General features: G+C 43.7%; 1 protein-coding gene across 3 annotated transcripts in view; it reads right to left on the bottom strand.

Moving 5' to 3' along the window:
- The window catches only part of TMIE (transmembrane inner ear), a 139,873-nt gene extending 117,609 nt beyond the window's left edge, over nt 1-22,264 (bottom strand). Inside the window, exon 1 of one of the 3 annotated variants that reach the window (XR_012244578.1) lies at nt 21,497-22,257. Coding sequence is in view for 2 of the 3 variants with exons in the window: in XM_073632441.1 (XP_073488542.1) it covers nt 21,497-21,604 (108 nt within the window). In the remaining variant the exon portion in view is untranslated. Of the gene's footprint in view, nt 1-21,496 lie in introns of all 3 variants that reach the window. The other 2 variants (XM_073632441.1, XM_073632442.1) reach the window with 2 other exon arrangements.
- Nucleotides 22,265-22,561: the final 297 nt, after the last annotated feature.

Here is a 22,561-nt window from a genome sequence, read left to right as displayed (position 1 = left end):
TTGCTAAACAAATAAAAAAAGATTGAAAAAAAAAGTTTTCCTTTGTTTCTGTTATAACATTTTGTAAATAAGTATTTTTTCTCCTTCACTGATGTGCAGTGATATGAGGCATTGATGGGCACTGATGGGCACTGATAGGCGGCAATGGTAGGCAGCACTGATGGGCACTGATAGGCGGCACTGATGAGCACTGATAGGTGGCAATGATAGGTGGTACTAATAGGCAGCACTGTTGGGCACTGATAGGGGGCAATGATAGGTGGCACTGATAGACAGCACTGATGGGCACTGATAGACAGGACTCATGAGCACTGATAGGCGGCAATGATAGGTGGCACAGATAGGCACTGATAGGCAGCACTGATGGGCACTGATAGGCGGCAATGATAGGTGGTACTAATAGGCAGCACTGTTGGGCACTGATAGGGGGCAATGATAGGTGGCACTGATAGACAGCACTGATGGGCACTGATAGGCAGGACTCATGAGCACTGATAGGCGGCAATGATAGGTGGCACAGATAGGCACTGATAGGATGGGCACTGATAGGTAACAATGATAGGTGGCACTAATAGGCAGCACTTATGGGCACTGATAGGCAGCACTGGTGAGCACTGATTGGCAGCATTGGTGGGCACTCATTGGCAGAACTGATGGGCACTGATTGTCAGCACTGGTGGGCACTGATTGGCAGCACTGATGGGCACTGATAGGCTCCAATAATAGGCAGCACTGGTAGGCATCACTGATAGGCACTGACAGGCAGCATTGATGGGCACTGAGAGGCAGCACTGATGGGTACTGATTGGCAGCACTGGTGGGCACTTTTGGGGCTGCACTGTTTATCAGGATAGTGATTATCAGTGTAGATGTCCCCTTTCACACTGGAGGGTTACCGGCGGAGAGGATTTCCGATAACAGGCAAATCTTGTTTACACTGTGATCATCTGTGATTGGACACAGCTAGCATGTGGTAAAGAGCCACTGTGATTGGCTCTTTACCCTGAAAAAGACTGAAAAAAAGGGGGCAATGATAGGTGGCACTAATAGGCAGCACTGATGGACACTGATAGGCGGCACTGATAGGCAGCACTGATGAGCACTGATAGGTGGCAATGCTAGGTGGCACTGATAGGCAGCACTGATGGGCACTGATAGGCGGCACTGGTAGGCACTGGTAGGCACTAATAGGCGGCACTGGTGGGCACTGATTGGCAGCACTGGTGGGCACTGATTGACAGCACTGATGGACACTGATAGGTGGCACTGGTAGGCATCCCTGATAGGTGGCACTGAGAGGCAGCACTGATGGGCACTGATTGGCAGCATTGGTGGGCATTTTTGGGGCTGCACTGTTTATCAGGATAGTGATTATCAGTGTAGATGTCCCCTTTCACACTGGAGCCCTACCGGCGGAGAGGATTACAGATAACCGGCAAATCTTGTTTACACTGTGATCAGCTGGGATTGGACACAGCTAGTCACATGGTAAAGAGCCACTGTGATTGGCCCTTTACCCCAATCTGTGACCAGCTGTGCCGCAGGGGGCGTGCAAGAAACCCAATCATGGGAGGACATCAATAAATGCCCTGCCGGTAATGTGCGACCGCACTCTAGCTGTTATTTGGCTATAGTGCGGTCGTGAAGAGGTTAATTTCAAAGCTGGCCGGGATGACCAGAAGAAGGCAGTAAGTGCAGTGCTAAAGCCGACCATAAACAATTCATTTTTATCTCACTTCAGAAATACAAAAAAAAAGGGAGCTGCCCAGGTCACTTTTACAGTGGAACCTTGGAATTACAAGCATAATCCGTTCCAGGAGAATGCTTGTAATTCAAAGCACTCGCATATCAAAGCGAGTTTCCCCATAGAAGTCAATGGAAACGAAGATAATTCATTCCGCATTGACTTCTATTGCATGCAATACCGCATGTGGCCATAGGTGGTGGTGGTGGGGGGGGGGGGCCACGAGTGTAATCATGAAAAGAGAGAAGAAAGGCACCTCTCCAAAATGCAAAAAAAAAAGCTGGTACCATATTTATTGAAAAAAAAAAATGCACTCACATAAGGTATAAAAACATGCGCATGTACGTAAGAACGTAAGAATGCCAAGAATGCGATTCATCACAAAAGGACGTCCTCTTGCCAGCCCTAGAGAATGTCCTTTGTTGACTAAAATGCATCAGGAGGAACATCCTGGACCTTGAGGTCTAGGTCGGCTTGGCGTTCTGACTTACATGTTTTTATACCTTATGTGAGTGTATTTTTTTTATTTCAATAAATATGGTACCAGCTTTTTTTTTGCACTATGGAGAGGTGCCTTTCTTCTCTCTTTTCATGAATACCCTCGTGTGGAGCTTTGTTGATTTGTCTCGTGGCGGAGACCACTAGGGAGCACTAGGGAGATTAGAGTGACCGTCCTGCTGTGATTTCATAAGAGTTTCATGACTTCTCTGGAGAAAAAAGGGTCATGGTAGTCTGGTAAGCAATCCCCTCACTACACTTCGGGTGACGGTGCACTTCTTCACAACTATTTTGGACTTTATGTGATATACACTGTATTACCAAAAGTATTGGGACGCCTGCCTTTACACGCACATGAACTTTAATGACATCCCAGTCTTAGTCCGTAGGGTTTAATATTGCGTTGGCCCATCCTTTGCAGCTCTAACAGCTTCAACTCTTCTGGGAAGGCCGTCCACAAGGTTTAGGAGAGCATTTGTGAGGTCAGGCACTGATGTGGACGAGAAGGCCTGGGTCACAGTCTCCGCTGCTCAATCATTATAAACAATGTTACTTTGTATCTCTCTATCTCCTGTCTGATCAATGTTTATAAACAATGTTACTTTGTATCTCTCTATCTCCTGTCTGATCAATGTTTATAAACAATGTTACTTTGTCTCTCCCTATCTCCTGTCTGATCAATGTTTATAAACAATGTTACTTTGTATCGCTCTATCTCCCGCCTGATCAATGTTTATAAACAATGTTACTTTGTATCTCTCTATCTCCTGTCTGATCAATGTTTATAAACAATGTTACTTTGTCTCTCCCTATCTCCTGTCTGATCAATGTTTATAAACAATGTTACTTTGTATCTCTCTATCTCCCGTGTGATCAATGTTTATAAACAATGTTACTTTGTATCTCTCTATCTCCCGTCTGATCAATGTTTATAAACAATGTTACTTTGTATTGCTCTATCTCCTGTCTGATCAATGTTTATAAACAATGTTACTTTGTATCGCTCTATCTTCCGTCTGATCAATGTTTATAAACAATGTTACTTTGTATCTCTCTATCTCCTGTCTGATCATTGTTTATAAACCCTGTCAGAAGCCCAGTTTTTTTTTTTACCGTAGTTGCCAGAATACAGCAACTCCTGGCTGTTATTTGGAATTGTAAGCAAATGCAAACCGAAGAGCAACAGTGAAGCGGAAAGGCAGAACTACTATACTATACATATTACACACAACCAGTGTATTTCCATAACGTTTTCTGTATGTGTGCAGCGCATGCCCAATGTCCACTGGTATGTACTGTACCAAAGATGATCTTAAAAAACAAAAACAGTATGATATATATATATATATATATATATATATATATATATACACACACACACAGTATATAGTCTGTTGCCACAGATATAAGTTTCAGATATACTTTTATATAAATATATAGATATCCAGTGATGTATTTTTGATGTTGCTGAAGAGTGGGAAGGATAATTGTCTTTTAATATCGATGCATTTAAAATCTGACCCTTCACTACTCCATCCAAAGCCAGATAAAACTCCTTTGTCTATAATGTAGATGCACTTTAAATGTAACATTGCTCCTGATTATATCAAAATAATTTTTGCTCTATGAGATCCTTTGTTGATTTTTTCCCTTCCTGCTCATAAATCAATCCAACTGATAATTTGTTTCTTGAAAATGACATCAACTCTATTTTGTTCTCTGGCAAATTGTAGATATTTTTATTTTTCTGAAACCGAAACAATATGAAAATCAATTTACATGGCTTTTACTGTATGTTGAGTGATTGGATGGAGGTCTGTTTCATGTATCTGATCTCCAGCAGAACAGCCAGTGATGAAGTAATCCAGCATAATACTGCGTGTAATGATAGAAATATAGGAGAGATGATGATGTGACAATCAGGGGAAGTCATAGGATTCTATTCTGTGCTTTCTGCACATTACAAGGGAGACTCACTGGGAGCCTCTGCAGTACATATGTAGACACCATGATCTGATTATACCAGGGACCTAATGGGGATTTGTTTTAAAGAACAACTGACTCGGTGGGAGGAAACGTGCCCCATCATTGGTGTCAGTGGGAGGAAACGTGCCCCATCATTAGTGTCAGTGGGAGGAATAGTGCCCCATCATTGGTGTCAGTGGGAGGAGTAGTGGCACAATGCTGGATGTTGCTATTGGACGCAGGGAACACACTTCTCCATAATTCCATGCTTGCTCTCCTTCCTGGGGCACCTCTACATCTCTCTCTCTCCCGTGACTCAGTGGGAGGAATAGTGCCCCATCATTGGTGTCAGTGGGAGGAACAGTGCCCCATCATTGGTGTCAGTAGGAGGAATAATGCCCCATCATTGATGTCAGTGGGAGGAATAGTGCCCCATCATTGGTGTCAGTGGGAGGAATAGTGCCCCATCATTGGAATCAGTGGGAGGAATAGTGCCCCATCATTGGTGTCAGTGGGAGGAGTAGTGACACAATTCTGGACGTTGCTATTGGACACAGGGAACACACTTCTCCATAACTCCATGCTTGTTCTCCTTCCTGGGGCACCTCTACATCTCTCTCTCTCCAGTGACTCCAGGCTGGGTCGCTAGGTATTCTCTCCCACGGAGCCTGTCCCTGTATGCGGGGAACCAGTTGCTAGTGATGAGGCCAAGCATAACACCCCTTCACTACCAGAGCATCCATCACCTCTGCCACATCACCCATCTCCTGGCTGGTTGGCTGCTTTAGCAAGTGACAAAAATACGGTAGTCATTAGCAATGGCAATCTAGCTTCCACTGGACAGCATTCTCCTGCACCCCTTTAGAGACCAGATCAGGCAATTCAGATGAACAAAAAAAGATCTTTTTCTGAAGTAGTTGCAAGTAACAATTCTCAAAGACATCTTCCACACACTTTCCTATACAAAGCTCTCTAGTGCCCCATAAAGTGACTGTACCTTAGGCAGATGGCAAAGTAAAAAAAAAGCAATCCCTTTCAGACAAGAGTCCTGAGGGCATGATTGTAGCAAAAGAAAACTATTGACCCTTTCTAGAAAGCACCTGCTTACAAGTAAGGTAGGGGAAAGAAGCGAAGCGAAAGAGTCCTCCAGCAGCATGATAGAAAACAGTGGAAAGGGAAGAAGTTATGTATAATATTGATGTAGCACCCAGGGAGCTCCTCACCAAATTCCTTGTCAGGAGTAGCTACCATAGTTAAATTGTTAGCGATCCATTAATTTCTCCCTAAGTTTGGCCTTGTTGTACTTTTCTCTTCTACCACTAGGTGGCCAGGCACTTGGCGGTACTAGATATGAAAAGGACAACTCAAGGTCAGGTTATGGGTATATGGGGTGTCTCAGCCAATGGCACGGGTTTTCTTGAATCCCTTGGCCTGCTGGGAGAGCCTATGTATTTGGGTGGAGTCTAAGATTGGGCCTATCTTGGGGGCATCTGGCTGCCAGGCTGTGTGAGAGCCGATCCAGAAGTGAGGGAGCAGCACAGGTTTGGGATTGCGGCTTGCAGTCCAACCAGAAGTGACGGTTCTCCCGGCCGGAGAACCTGTCGTGGTCGGAGGTAGAGGGGAAGCTGTCGCCACAAATGGACCAATCGCCTTTACCAGGGACCACAGTGAGTAACTGAAGCAAGTAGCGGAACCATATTCACACCGAAAGGGCACGGTGGAGAATCGGGAAACTTCAGGTGGTGATCAAGTCAGGGACCCAACCAGCGGAGGTGATGCTTGCAGAGCAGCCTTGTGTGTCAAGCCAGGGACCGAGCCGGTTAGCAGGGGTGAAGCTTGAGGAGTATCTGGAGTGCCAAGCTAAGGACCCAGCAGGGAAGCGGGGGTGACGCTTGAGGTAGATACCATCCCAAAGCCCGGAGGAGCTCTAGGAATTTAGAGTGAGTGAATCAGAGGGTCTAGTGAGAGATCAGGAGCTCAGTATTGAAGAACTACAAGGAGCAGTTGTAGTAGGAGCTGAAAGAACTGTTATGTTTGAGTTAGGAACTGTTAAAGGACTGTTACCATAGGAGACAGCATTCCTGCACGTGCAGATGTGGCGTCTTGCTGGGGCCTTTCCCTGTACAGCTGTCCTCCTATTGAAGTCTCGGAGTCTGCCAATTGAGTTTGCTACTATCTAAGGGTGTCCTAGCCCTAACCCTCTTTCCCCCAAAATATACAAAAAGGACTGTCAAAAGAAAAAAACTCTTTTACATCCAAGAAGTGTCTGGCGCCCAATGACTTTCACCATCTTTGCACCCACTATGCCTCACAACCCACCACATATTGAAGGATGTCAGCTATCTTTGGTCTTGGAGGTCCTCATTAGACCAAAAGAGGTAAAAGACCTGGCTACATTATATTTTCTTGGAAAGAATGATGCAAAGGAATATCTTTGTACTTTTCTCCTTTTGGAAGATGCTGTATGAAAATAAACAACATAAATGCTTTGCTGAGCTCACAGATAATTCCCATTTCCTAATCATTACCAGCAATGATACAATAATTAGATTTGGAAACTCAATGAGAAGAAATGAGCCGTAGAGCACACAGCCTCCTCCTATACAGCTGGCCACCCAGGGGTTCCCATTAAGGAGGTTCAGGTCCCTCACCATCATGGGTTTGATATTCACGATCCACAGCAGATTTATATGCAGCCATGCATAGTGTCAGGAAACTGTTGTAGGGAAAGCTGAAACAAACTGCATAGGGAGAGATTAGGGTAAGTTATGGAACTGTACTGTATTTCTGATTGCTAGCTCTTTGGGCAATCAACCAATTTTGGGGTCCCTTTTAGCTGCGGTCTTGTCCATAGCAAACTTTTTTTTTGACCATCCCGCTGCCTTTTAGTTACAGCAGGTGGATATATCGTTTAAAAAAAAAAATGCAAGAATCACTCACATTCACAGCACACTCCTATCCGAATAATAAAATAAAAGTTAGGCATACACCTGTCAGGCCTACTATCTCTAATTAACCATTTGGGTTTGATTTACTAAAACTGGAGAATGCAAACTCTGGTGCAGCTGTGCATAGTTACCAATCAGCTTCTAACTTCAGCCTGTTCAATTAAGCTTTGCCAAAAAAAGCTGGACGCTGATTGGTTTCTATGCAGAGCTGTACCAGATTTTGCACTCTCCAGTTTTAGCAAAACAATCCCTTTGTCTACTGGGGCAATTTTTAAAAATGTATTGCAAGCACATTAAATCAGCATTTTTTGTTAGAAAATTACCTTAAACCCCCAAAGGTTATATATTTTCTGAAAGCAGAGGCCCTGCAGAATAAAATGGTGGAAGGTGAAATTTTTTATGTTGCATGATATTTGCGCAACTGTTTATTAGACACATAATTTTAGAAAAAAAAATAGACTAAAGTGAATTTGGGTACACACAGACACAATATAATCTCCATTTGTTGGTAGAAAAGATACGGTTGCATTAAGTAAATTGATTCCATGTCAAGCCTTTAACCGCTTCAGCCCCGAACCATTTGGCTGGCCAAAGACCAGAGCACTTTTTGAGATTTGGCACTGCGTCGCTTTAACTGACAATTGCGTGGTCGTGCGACGTGGCTCCCAAACAAAACTGACGTCCTTTTTTTCCCACAAATAGAGCTTTCTAGTGGTGTATTTGATCACCTCTGCGGTTTTTATTTTTTGTGCGATAAACAAAAAAAGAGAGACAATTTTGAAAAAAACGCATTATTTTTTACTTTTTGCTATAATAAATATTCCCAAAAAGTCTAAAAAAATATTTTTTTTCTTCAGTTTAGGCCGATACTTATTCTTCTACATATTTGTGGTAAAAAAAAAATCGCAATAAGCGTATATTGATTGGTTTGCGCAAAAGTTATAGCGTCTACAAAATAGGGGATAGTTTTATGGCATTTTTATTAATAATATTTTTTTTTTACTAGTAATGTCAGCAATTTTTATCGTGACTGCGACATTATGGCGGACACATCGGACAATTTTGACACATTTTTGGGACCATTGGCATTAATACAACGATCAATGCGATTAAAAATGCATGGATTACTGTAAAAATGTCACTGGCAGTGAAGGGGTTAATGTGTGTCCTAGTTTGTGTTCTAACTGAAGGGGGGAGGGGACTGTGCAGGGAAACTAACAGATCTCTGTTCATTCTCTGTATGAACAGACGATCTGTCAGTTCTCTGCTCAGAGAACCGGAAAACTGTTTACACACACAGTTCCGGGTTCTCCGCGTGCCACGAGCGATCGCGGGAGCCTGGTGGTGATTGGGACCGCCGGGCACTCGCATCCTAGTGGCCACAGGGCGAAGTGACATTACATAACGTCGTTTCGCCTAGCCGTGCCATTCTGCCGCAGTACAACTGCGGCGGCTGGTCGGCATGTGGTTAAAATTGCATGCACCCGTGAAATGACGAAAATTACCCCAAATTGTCCATGGGTGACGCTTTAAAAACCTTTGCACCTTATCAGTCGAGAGTTAACCATGAATTATGACCCTGGAATTTTTGATCTCACACCGACATTCCTGGTGATACTTCACATGTGTGGCGCAATTGTTGTTCACATAACAATGAGCGCCCCATGTTCACAATTACATTCGCATGTATGTGTAGGGCGATGGGGGTGCATTTCAATTCTTTTAATTATTTTTAATTTATTTTATTACAAGTTAAAGTGGTTGTAAACGCTAACTTTTTTAAATTTCATGCATGACGTTAAAAAACCTTCTGTGTGTTGCTCCCCCACAGCCCCCCCCCCCCCCTAAAATACTCACCTGAGCCCCCTCTCGATCCAGCAATGTGCACGGGAGCCTCGGCTGTCCTGGGCCTCCCTCTCCTCATTGACTGAGACAGCAGTGGGAGCTGTTGGCCCCCACCACTGTCAATCACAGCCAGTGAGCCAATAAGGAGAGAGCGGGGCAGGGGCGCTCATCGCGACGATTGTTGTTGCGGTGTGTCAGTCTGGACCCCCAGGGATGCCCACCACTAGTCACCACAAGGTATGCCACCCATGGCCACCAGGGATGCCAATCAATGCCCACAATGGGCATCACTGATTGTCAGGCATTTTTGTTTGGCACTGATTGGCATCCATCAGTACCATCCATTAATGTACATCCATGCCACCTATCAGTGCCCATTCATGCCGCCTATCAGTGCCCATCCATGCCGCCTATCAGTGCCCATCCATGTTGCCTTTCAGTGCCCATCAGTGCCACCTATGTGTACCCATCAGTGCTGCATATCAGTGCCCATCAGTGCCCCATCAGTGCCGCATATTAGTGCCCATCATCAGTGCCACCACATCAGTGCCACCTCATTGGTACCACCTCATCGGTGCCCATCAGTGCCGCCTTATCAGTGCCCGTCAGTGCAGCCCCATTAGTGAGGTGATCAAATAACACCAAAAGAAAGCTCTATTTGTGGGAAGAAAATGATAAAAATTTAGTTTGGGTACAGTGTTGTATGACCGCGCAATTGTCATTCAAAGTGCGACAGCGCTGAAAGCTGAAAATTGGTCTGGGCAGGAAGGTGTATAAGTGCCCGGTACTGAAGGGGTTAAAAAGCCAATCCTTTAATACCACTTTAACTTCCCGTGCCCTTTTTTTTTTAATGCAACTTTATTAATATCACAGCTAGCACCAGCTGGTGAAGGGGGCAGCACCATCTTAGTACCAGCCGCCCGGATCACTTTTACAGAAAAGCTCTCAAAAAAAAAATCAAGCTTGTTTTAACCCCATGAATACATTTAAAAACATACGTTGGTAGACAAGGGGTTTAAACTGTCATACCGATCAATTTTACACTGCTATACGCTCTGCAATATCCTAATTCTTGTAGTAAAGCCTTAGCCTGTGCCTTTTGTCTCTAGTAAATTTAGGCATAGCCTTGCTAACTGAAATTGTCCTGTAGCTCTGTCATCTCCGGTCTCCTAATTCTTAAAGAGAGCTTTGTAGAAAAACACCAGCGGCAGGAAAGTTTTCCATCTGTGCAAACAGGGAGCAGATTTTACAAACTACTGGCCAATTTCTATCTGCTAGTCAAAGTGGGCTTATTACTGTTGATGAAAAAACATGCATTGCTGCTAAACCTACCTGAGATAAGGTTTGATGAAAATGCTGTTTTCTACTCTCACTTGGCAGGGCTCTATGTTGGCAGAGCTGAGTAACAGCCACACCCCCAGCATGTATCCTTCCACAAACTTATTGTCAGGACCAGGAACTGAACCCTCCACGGCCTCTGCTGCGTCTGGCAGTAGTAGGCATGTGCATTTCGTTTCGTTCCGAATCGAAATTCGGACGAATTTTTCATTATTCGGAAATTCGGATGCATCCGAATTTCCGAATTACAAAAGTAAAGAATTTAAACGAATCCGAAAAAAAACGAACGAATTCGAAAACATATTCGAATCGAATTCGAAAACATATTCGAATCGAATTCGAAAACATATTCGAATCGAATTCGAAAACATATTCGAATCGAATTCGAAAACATATTCGAATCGAATTCGAAAACATACTCGAATTCGAAAAAAATAGAAAACGTTTTTCTAAAAAAAAACAATAAGATAGAATATAAAATAATAAAGCAATAGAATATATATATATATATATAAATATATATATATATATATATATATATATATATATATATATATATATATATATATATATATATATATATATATATATTTTTTTTTTTTTTTTAAATTATTCTCTTCTATTGTTTTTTTATGCTTTTCTTTTCTATTATTTTATATTTTATAATAGTCTTTTCAATTCAAATTCAAATTCATTCTATACGAAATTCGAATTTCGGTACATGGCTTCTGAAGTTTGAATTTCGTATAGAATGAATTTGAATTGAAAAGACTATTATAAAATATAAAATAATAGAAAAGAAAAGCATAAAAAAACAATAGAAGAGAATAATAAAAAAAAAAATTATATATATATATATATATATATATATATATATATATATATATATATAATTTTTTTTTTTTATTATTCTCTTCTATTGTTTTTTTTATGCTTTTCTTTTCTATTATTTTATATTTTATAATAGTCTTTTCAATTCAAATTCATTCTATACGAAATTCAAACTTCAGAAACCATGTACCGAAATTCGAATTTCGTATAGAATGAATTCGAATTGAAAAGACTATTACAGAATATATAATATATAATATATATATATAATTATATATTCTGTAATAGTCTTTTCAATTCGAATTCATTCTATACGAAATTCGAATTTCGGTACATGGTTTCTGAAGTTTGAATTTCGTATAGAATAAATTCAAATTTGAATAGAAAAGATAGAAAACAGAATAGAAGAAAATATAATATATATATTATATTTTCTTCTATTCTGTTTTCTATCTTTCCTATTCAAATTCGAATTCATTTTATAAGAAATTCAAATTTCGGAAGATGGTTATATATATATATATATATATATATATATATATATATATATATATATATATATATATGTGTATGTGTATATTATATATATATATGTGTATGTGTATAATATATATATATATATATATATATATATATATATATATATATAACCATATATATAGTTTACTTTTTCAAATTCAGTTATTGTTTTTTTCAAATGCGGTAGAATTTTTTCAAATTTTATAGTTTTTTTCGAATGTGGTAGAAATTGTTCAAATTTGACAGTTTTTTTTGAATGTGGTAGAATTTTTTCGAATTTGATATTTTTTTCGAATGTAGTAAAATTTTTTTTGAATTTGATAGTTTTTTTCGAATGTGGTAGAATTTTTTCGAATTTGACAGTTTTTTTCGAATGTGGTAGAATTTTTTCGAATTTGACAGTTTTTTTCGAATGTGGTAGAATTTTTTCGAATTTGACAGTTTTTTTCGAATGTGGTAGAATTTTTTCGAATTTGACCGTTTTTTTCGAATGTGGTAGAATTTTTTCGAATTTGATAGTTTTTTCGAATGTGTTAGAATTTTTTCGAATTTTATAGTTTTTTTCGAATGTGGTAGAATATTTTCGAATTTGATATTTTTTTCGAATGTGTTAGAATTTTTTCGAATTTGACAGTTTTTTTCGAATGTGGTAGAATTTTTTCGAATTTGATAGTTTTTTCAAATGTGTTAGAATTTTTTCGAATTTTATAGTTTTTTTCGAATGTGGTAGAAATTTTTCGAATTTGACAGTTTTTTTTCGAATGTGGTAGAATTTTTTCGAATTTGATATTTTTTTCGAATGTAGTAAAATTTTTTTTGAAATTGATAGTTTTTTTTGAATGTGGTAGAATTTTTTCGAATTTGACAGTTTTTTCGAATGTGGTAGAATTTTTTCGAATTTGACAGTTTTTTTCGAATGTGGTAGAATTTTTTCGAATTTGATAGTTTTTTTCGAATTTGTTAGAATTTTTTCGAATTTGATAGTTTTTTCGAATGTGGTAGAATTTTTTCGAATTTGACAGCTTTTTTCGAATGTGGTAGAATTTTTTCGAATTTGACAGTTTTTTTCGAATGTGGTAGAATTTTTTCGAATTTGATAGTTTTTTTCGAATTTGTTAGAATTTTTTCGAATTTGATAGTTTTTTCGAATGTGGTAGAATTTTTTCGAATTTGACAGCTTTTTTCGAATGTGTTAGAATTTTTTCGAATTTGATAGTTTTTTTCGAATACGGTCGAATTTTTTCGAATGCGGTCGAATTTTTTCGAATTCGAATACGAAACGAAACAAATTCCGAAAACGAATGTAATGAATGCAACGAATTTAACTAAACGAATTTAGTTAAATAACGAATCGAAACGAAACTAAACTAAACGAATTTTTTCATCCTGCACATGTCTGGGCAGTAGCCTTTCTCACTCAACCACCTGAGAGGCTGCCCAGCCCCCTGTCTGATCTCTTAGAACGGGGGTCTCCAAACTGCGGCCCTCTGCTTGCTTTTATCTGGCCCTTGGGGCACTATTTCATTCACTGACACCAACGAAGGGCAATTACATCAACGATGGGGCACAGCTCCACCTTATGACACCAACAATGGGGTCCAATGACACCAGGGATGAGGGATTGTTTACTACCACTGATGCTGGGACATTTTGTACTAGTGATGGCCCCAGTCTGGCCCCCCTAAAGTCTGAAGGACAGTAAACTGTTGCTAGCCTTCCAATGATTCTTACCGTGATAGCCAGCTATAGATGGGGGCAAGTGGCGTACCCTTTTTGTAGGACAGTAAACTGGCCTTTTTTTTTAGAAAGTTGGGAGACCCCTGTCTTAGAACAATCTTGCCTTGTTTCTTGTTTCTGGTGACCCTTGAACTCTCTACCTCTTCCATAAACTTCCTGATTTACACCATGTCTCTGGACTTCCTGTTTGCCAGATTATTGTGCTCTCTCCAGCAAATATCTTGCTCTTTTGCGTCTCTGCAGCTGTACTTATCTCCTCTGCCACTCGTTACTGATCTTTGGCTTGTCCCTTGACTACACTTCTTCTTGATCCCAATCTGCAACCACTTGGTAACACCTTTTGGCTTGTTTACTGACAAACGCTTATGCTTGATCACCACCGGCCAAGAGCTTCATGGTGCTGAGGATTTTTATGGACCTTTTTATGGAAAGTCCACAGAGTTCCCCTGTAAAGGGAAAACCTGTGGACCATGTAATAAGGGGGAACACTGCAGACTCTAATGTAAGTGGTCACCAAGCCCCCCCCCCTTACATCAGAGTTTGCAGACTTCCTTCTTTTACCAGACTCTGCAGAGTTCCCTCTAACATCACCGTCTGCAGTGTTCCCCTTTACATTAGAGCCTGCAGAGTTCCTCTTACATGAGTGTTCCCCCTTACGATAGCACCCCCCTTACTTCAGACTCCCCAACATTCCCCTTTACATTAGAATCCACAGAGTTCCCCAGTAAAGGGAAAACCACGGGCCATGATATAAGGGCAAACACTGCAGACTCTAATGTAAGGGGGTCTCTGGTCACCAAGGCCCCCCCCTTACATCAGATTTTGCAGACTTCCTTCTTTTACCAATCTCTGTAGAGTTCCCCCTAACATCACAGTCTTCAGCGTTCCACTTTACATCAGAGTCTGCAGAGTTCCTCTTACATGAGTATTCCCCCTTACGATAGCGCCCCCCTTACATCAGACTCCTCAAAGTTCCCCTTTACATTAGAGTCCGCAGAGTTCCCCCTTACAGGTTAAGGGGTAAGAAAAGGGGTTTCTGATGCTCATTGGACTGCAAAGTCATAGTTATACACCCAGCAACATGGCAAGGGAGTCCCAGAGTAAAGGGAATAAAAAGAATGGGTGGAGGGACGGCATGACATAGGCGGACAGCAGGACAGGCAGGGGTAGTTTAGGAATGTGGCCCTTTTAAGGAAAGGGGGGTGGTTAAGAGGGATCCTGGGGAAGTTTAGTTAGAAGGAGGAAGTTGTGACGTCAGTCGAGAGCGGAGAGGTGAGAAGATTCCCACCCGCCCTCCCGATGTTTTGGTCAGTATTACAGTGAGGCTGTCATGACAGCCCGGCAGTGGTGGGTCTTTGGAGAGAAGAAGGCTGGTATATAACATGGTTGGGACCCATCTGTGGTATGGGGTTCTCGGGTACCTTCCGGTTAACGAGGGGTTTAACCAGGAAGGGGTAAAAAATGTAGGTCACTGCGGATGTCGAGTACCGTCTCCGAGTAGGTGTCCTGCGACTGGAGGCCTAAGTTTTAAAAGAAGAAGTTGGTCGCAGTGACCAAGTTGTGTGTCGTTGCCCTCAAAGACCACCAAGAAGTTTTGGTTGATGGTTATTTTAAATGTTATTTATTTAAGTTACGTTAATTGTTAAAAAAAAAAAAGGCCATTTTACTCCAAAACCTTGTCACGTCATTTATCGGGTAATTGTGGGGTTTGGAGGTTATTGTATAACAGGTTGGGAAAGAAAACTGGAGGTATCTGTCCTTTATAAGTCAAGTCGGGAGAAGTTTATAAAACTGTCTTTGTTAGTACAACTTCTGCTTGACTGGATATGTTTCGGTGACTTCCGCTGGGCTTTAAAACGAATGACCGCAATTCTTACCATTTATGATTGTAATTATCATGCACATCCATACCGAAGAAACTTCCAGCGATTGAGATATCCCCCAAAGCCCCCCTCTCTGTACATTCTCTGATTAGACCTCATTAAGGCCTCCAGCTCTGTGGCACAGCAGATGGCTCCGTAAAAATAAACATTATTAATAGGCTGAGATTAAGTATGCAGAATCCGCGTCTGTTGTGATAAAATAAGCCATAAAACGCAGAAAGCGGCGAGCGCTTCGGACACCTGCTCCTCCATGATGGTGATTCTCAGGAGAGCGCCGGGGTCATAAGAGCAGATCAAACCCGGAGCGTTTAGCGGGTGCTCAACGGTGTCACCGGTCTGTTCTGGTGAGAACGCCGCAGAGGGGAATTGTAGGATCCGAGGATGTTACAGGACGCTGATCTTCACGACGCCATCAATTCTAGGAGCGCCGACGGGCAATAAAGATTGGAAAAAGACAAGGACGGCCACGCAGATCCAAAAACATGACATTGTAACTGATTAGATGTTTATACATTGTAGCCGAGGGAGGAGTAATAATCTCATCTTCATTTCATGCACTTCAATTTGTTTCTGTAGCAAACGAATTTAGTCCGTTCAGCTCTCGCACCTTATGGACCAAATAAATGTTTCCATTTCCAGTATTGGCCGGTTTATGCGGTGATAACTTTGCCATCACCTAAAGAGGGACTTCACCTTCTCACTCAACATTGACTATTCTTAATCCTTATGCTGCTAGCATTAGCAAATAGTAAGATACATTATATTACCAAAAGTATTGGGACGCCTTTACACGCACATGAACTTTAATGACATCCCAGTCTAATGCTGGCCATACACTATACAGAAAATCGGCCGAACCCATTTTCGAAAAACGAACGTTCGACCGTGACCGCAAACGATCGTGCCATCATATAATGTCCGATAATCTGTTCAGTGGACATGAATAAATAATTTTGTGTTCGTTTTTTTACATATACCTAGTGCAGGCAGTTCGGACGGGAAACACATTAACCTTGCAATTTATCGTACGTTCGGCAGAAATTTTCCAAACATGCCGTTCGTTTTTTTTCCACAAAAACGTCACAAACGATTATCGATTTGTACCCACTAACTTGCCGAAAAACGAACGAAGTGTCCATACGAACGATTTTTCGGCCGATTTTTCGTATAGTGTATGGCCAGCATTAGTCCGTAGGGTTCAATATTGAGTTGGCTCCGTCCTTTGCAGCTATAACAGCTTCAACTCTTCTGGGAAGGCCGTCCACAGGGTTTAGGAGTGTGTCTATGGGAATGTTTGATCATTCTTCCAGAAGAGCATTTGTGAGGTCAGGCACTGATGTTGGACGAGAAGGCCTGGCTCGCAGTCTCCGCTCTAATTCATCCTCAAGGTGTTCTATCGGGTTGAGGTTCTTACTCCAATGATTCCAGATCTGCATTAATCTTTTATATTGTCTTGGAGTTCAGCCTTAAAGAGCACTGATTATTATAAGACTTTTTTTTTCAGTAACAGAAATGTAACTTCTTATGACATCAATCCTTGTCACCCCAGATCACGTGGTGTCCGGCTGTCAGTGAGGAGACTGGAGCATATTTAACATCATCAGGAAAGCTAGAAGTCTGTCATCTTCAATGAGACAACTGCTGTCTGGTAGACTTGTAGTAGTGAAAAGGTAAAGCTCAGGAAGAGAGACTCTCCGGTATATGGAGACACCAGGAGTGGCGCCCCCTGTATAGGGAGCATTATGAGCTACAAAAGGAGTGAAATAAAAACTGGAACGTCTCCTAGAAAGGATCTACACATTCTTGTTTAATTTCTAGAAAGATACTTAATGGACCGGAGCCAGGAGACACAGGACCCACCTTCCTGACTGACACCCAAGAGACCCGGGACCCACCTTCCCGACTGACACCCAAGAGACACAGGACCCACCTTCCCGACTGACACCCAAGAGACCCGGGACCCACCTTCCTGACTGACACCCAAGAGACACGGGACCCACCTTCCCGACTGACACCCAAGAGACACGGGACCCACCTTCCCGACTGACACCCAAGAGACACGGGACCCACCTTCCCGACTGACACTCAAGAGACCCGGGACCCACCTTCCTGACTGACACCCAAGAGACACAGGACTCACCTTCCCGACTGACACCCAAGAGACACGGGACCCACCTTCCCGACTGACACCCAAGAGACCCGGGACCCACCTTCCTGACTGACACCCAAGAGACACGGGACCCACCTTCCCGACTGACACCCAAGAGACACGGGACCCACCTTCCCGACTGACACCCAAGAGACCCGGGACTCACCTTCCTGACTGACATCCAAGAGACACGGGACCCACCTTCCCGACTGACACCCAGGAGACACAGACACCCAAGAGACACAGGACCCACCTTCCCGACTAACACCCAAGAGGCCCGGACCCACCTTCCCGACTGACACCCAAGAGACCCGGGACCCACCTTCCTGACTGACACCCAAGAGACACGGGACCCACCTTCCCGACTGACACCCAAGAGACACGGGACCCACCCTCCCGACTGACACCCAAGAGACCCGGGACTCACCTTCCCGACTGACACCCAAGAGACACAGGACCCACCTTCCCGACTGACACCCAAGAGACCCGGGACTCACCTTCCTGACTGACACCCAAGAGACACAGGACCCACCTTCCCGACTAACACCCAAGAGACCCGGACCCACCTTCCCGACTGACACCCAAGAGACCCGGGACTCACCTTCCCGACTGACACCCAGGAGACACAGGATCCACCTTCCCAACTGACACCCAAGAGACACGGGACCCACCTTCCCGACTGACACCCAAGAGACCCGGGACCCACCTTCCCGACTGACACCCAGGAGACACAGGATCCACCTTCCCAACTGACACCCAAGAGACCCGGACCCACCTTCCCGACTGACACCCAAGAGACCCGGGACCCACCTTCCCGACTGACACCCAGGAGACACAGGATCCACCTTCCCGACTGACACCCAAGAGACCCGGACCCACCTTCCCGACTGACACCCAAGAGACCCGGGACCCACCTTCCCGACTGACACCCAGGAGACACAGGATCCACCTTCCCGACTGACACCCAAGAGACCCGGGACCCACCTTCCCGATTGACACCCATCATTACACTAAGATGACCCGAGGTTGTGTGTCCATTACATTCCATGAGCAGCATAGGTGGACCCCACATCCCACAATGCCATGTCTGAGATTCAGGACCGAACATACCACAATGCCATGTCTGAGATTCAGGACCCCACATACCACAATGCCATGTCTGAGATTCAGGACCGAACATACCACAATGCCATGTCTGAGATTCAGGACCGAACATACCACAATGCCATGTCTGAGATTCAGGACCGAAAATACCACAATGCCATGTCTGAGATTCAGGACCCCACATGATGCCATGTCTGAGATTCAAGACCCCATATCCCACAATGCCATGTCTGAGATTCAGGACTGAACATCCCACAATGCCATGTCTGAGATTCAGGACCCCCACGTTCCACTACCGATCAAGGTTTTAACTGTCTTAAATGAAAGCTGGAGGACCAAATGGTCACGCTGACACTGTTCACTTCATTATTGTCCTTTGCATCTCCTCGTTGTCCTTTGCCCCCTTGCATGTCACTCATGCCCTTTGCATGCTATGGTTCTCTTTTGCACATCACCATTGCTCTTTGCATGGCACTGATGCATTTTGCACGTCATCATTATCCTTTACATATCATTGTTTCTCTTTTCTCGTCCCCATTGCCCTTTGCATGCCCCCGCTGTACTTTGCACATCTTCATTGCCCTTTGTACATCCCCATTCCCCTTTGGTCATCCCCTTTGCCCTTTGCATGCCTTCGATGCTCTTCGTACATCATTGCTGTCTTTTGCACATCCCCATTGGCCTTTGCGCATCATTATTGTCTTTTGCACATCACTATTGCACTTTGCACATCATTATTGCCCTTTGCACATTCCCATTGCCATTTGCTTGTCCTCAGTGCCCTTTGCATGCCCTCAATGCCGTTTGCACATCATTGTTGTCTTTTTCATATCACCATTGCCCTTTACATGTCATAATTGCTCTTTACGCTGCCTTATTACATAACTCTATGAGCATCCATACCCCCAGGACCCCCAACACTTGCCCTTTGCATGTCATAATTGCCCTTTGCACAATTTTCACTGCCCTTTGCACATCATCATTGCCTTTTGCATGTCACCATTGAGCTTTGCACGTAATCATTGCTCATTGCACATCATCGTTGCCATTTTTCACATGACCATTGCCCCTTGCACATCATTATCATTTTGCACATCATCAATGCTCTTTGCACATTATCATTGCCCCTTGCATGTTTTTATTACCCTTTTCCACATCACCATTACTGCTTTGCACATCACCAGTGCCCTTTGCACATCATCGTTACCAGGGCTTTTTTTGCTCAGGGAATAGGTGCGGGTACTCCCTCCTTCCATATCACCCCCTGTCTCCACCCTTACCCACCTCTGAGCACCATCCACTGGTTCCATCCCCTACCCACCTCTGAGCACCATCCACTGGTTCCATCCCCTACCCACCTCTGAGCACCATTCACTGGTTCCCTCCCCTACCCACCTCTGAGCACAATCCACTGGTTCCACCCCCTACCCACCTCTGAGCACCATCCACTGGTTCCATCCCCTACCCACCTCTGAGCACAATCCACTGGTTCCACCCCCTACCCACCTCTGAGCACCATCCACTGGTTCCATCCCCTACCCACCTCTGAGCACCATCCACTGGTTCCATCCCCTACCCACCTCTGAGCACCATTCACTGGTTCCACCCCCTACCCACCTCTGTGCACCATTCACTGGTTCCACCCCCTAACCACCTCTGAGCACAATCTACTGGTTCCACCCCCTACCCACCTCTGAGCACCATCTACTGGTTCCACCTCCTACCCACCTCTGAGCACCATCCACTGGTTCCACCCCCTACCCACCTCTGAGCACCATCCACTGGTTCCACCCCCTACCCACCTTCCAGTAGAGAATACAGAACCCAGTAATCTGTATGGAATTTTATACTGATAATAAGAAAAGCAATAAAATAGATTCCCTGCAGCCATCAACAATAGACCCCCATCAACAATAGACCCCCCCATCAACAATAGACACCCCCAGCAACTACAGACCCCCCCCACACACAGCAATAGATCCCCCAGCGACCATAGATCCCTCAGCAGCCAGCATCAATAGACCCTCCAGCACACTGTAGTACCCTTTGCCATTACATACATCCCAAGCTACATCACCAATCTTGTCTCCAAATATCACCCAAAATGTCCTCTCCGCTCTCTTCAAGACTTCCTACTCTAAAGCTTTCTCACCTCCTCCTCCCATGCTCGTCTCCAGGATTTCTCCAGAGCCTCTCCCATCCTCTGGAACTCGCTACCTCCACCTGTCCGGCAATCCCCCTACTCTTGCTACCTTCAGGTGATCTCTGAAAACTCATCTCTTCATGAAAGCCTATCACGTCTCCAACTAATCTCCTACCACTTCCATCAGCTCATTCCCCACAGTTACAACCTTTTGTACCACCTGCCCCACCCTATTAGATTGTAAGCTCTTCTGAGCAGGGCCCTCTAAATCCTCTTGTATTCTATTATATTATACCTGTATTGTCTCCCTTTTTATATTGTAAAGCGCTGCGTAAACTGTTGGGCACTATATAAATCCTGTATAATAATAATAATAATAATAATACGTTCCATGCTGAAGGTGCCGGTACTGCGTTCCCACTCAAAAAAAGCCCTGGTCGTTACACTTTTATTCATTACTATTGCCCCCTGCGCCTTATCGTTGCCCTTTCCACGTCATGATGACCCTTTCGCATGTCACCGTCCGCTCCTTGCACATCTTTACTGCTCTTTGCAACACCTTTATTAAACAACTCCTTGGGCATCCATGTCTCCGGGGGGCCCAGGGAACTTGCCCTTTGCACGTCACCATTGCCCTTTGCACGTTGTCACCGCCCTTTTCACATGCTCATTACCCTTTTACACTTCATCATTGCTCTTTGCACATAATCATTTCCTTTGAACTGCCTTATTAAATAACTCCATGAGTATCCATGCCCCCAGGGTCCCCCCCCCCTCCCCTCCGGCACTTACCGGTATCATCTGGCATCGCGCACATCTGATGGAGACGGAGAGGAAACATAGGAATCTCTGGAGCTGTACAGGGAGAATGGTGTGCTGCTGATCCCACATCCTCGCCATGTTCCCTGCTCTGTGGACCTTCTCCTCCTCCTCCTCCTCCTCTCTGTCTTCCCAGGCCAGGTGATTGATGGCCACCAACCTCCCTTCTCCAGCACAGCCTCCTGCAGACTGAGCTGCACACAGCTTCCCAGGGGAATCACTTATTAATGAGTGTCACTTACACTGGCTGGGGGTGGGGGGGGTGGAGAACATTCCAGGACACAATACAGACGAGGAGCCATCCCTCCGATCTTCTCCCAGAGACGCGCGCCCCTCCGTATTCTTACTGTAAAGACAGAAAAGTATCTCTCAGGTGTTCGGAGATACCGCCAACTTTTCCGAGACCTTCTACATCGGATACAGGGAGAGAGGGACACGAATGGATTAAAGCTGAATCCCGGGGCAGATATAAAAGACACAAATGAATGCAGCTCCGTATTTCACACCTAGGCATGTTGCGATTGATGCGTTTTTCTGGCGCATTTTGCGGGTTTTTTTAACATGCGTTTTCGATTTCTTTTTTTTTTTTTTTTGGCTAGTTATTATTATTATACAGGACATACAGCGCCTTGAAAAAGTATTCCTACCCCTTGAAGTTTTCCACATTTTGTCATGTTACAACCAAAAACGTAAATGTATTTTATTGGGATTTTATGTGATAGACCAACACAAAGTGGCTCATAATTGTGAAGTGGAAGGAAAACGATAAATGGTTTTCAACGTTTTTTACAAATAAATATGTGCAAAGTGCGGGGGGGGGGGCATTTGTATTCAGCCCCCCTTTTAGGCTCCGTTCACACCTGAGCGTATTGTTTTCAGGCGCGATTTTTACCGCGATTTTACACAGGTCAAAAAGGTCACCGATGTAAAAAGAATGAAAAACGCCTGTAACCTGCCAAAAAAGACACTGTGCTTTTTTTGAGCGACCGGCGTTTTGCTTTAGGTGAAAGAACGCTCAGATGTGAACAGGGGCCATTG

The sequence above is a fragment of the Aquarana catesbeiana genome, linkage group LG05 (assembly GCF_042186555.1).
Source record: "Aquarana catesbeiana isolate 2022-GZ linkage group LG05, ASM4218655v1, whole genome shotgun sequence".
NCBI classification, from domain to species: Eukaryota; Metazoa; Chordata; class Amphibia; order Anura; family Ranidae; genus Aquarana; species Aquarana catesbeiana.
This window is presented reverse-complemented; position numbering and strand designations above follow the sequence as displayed.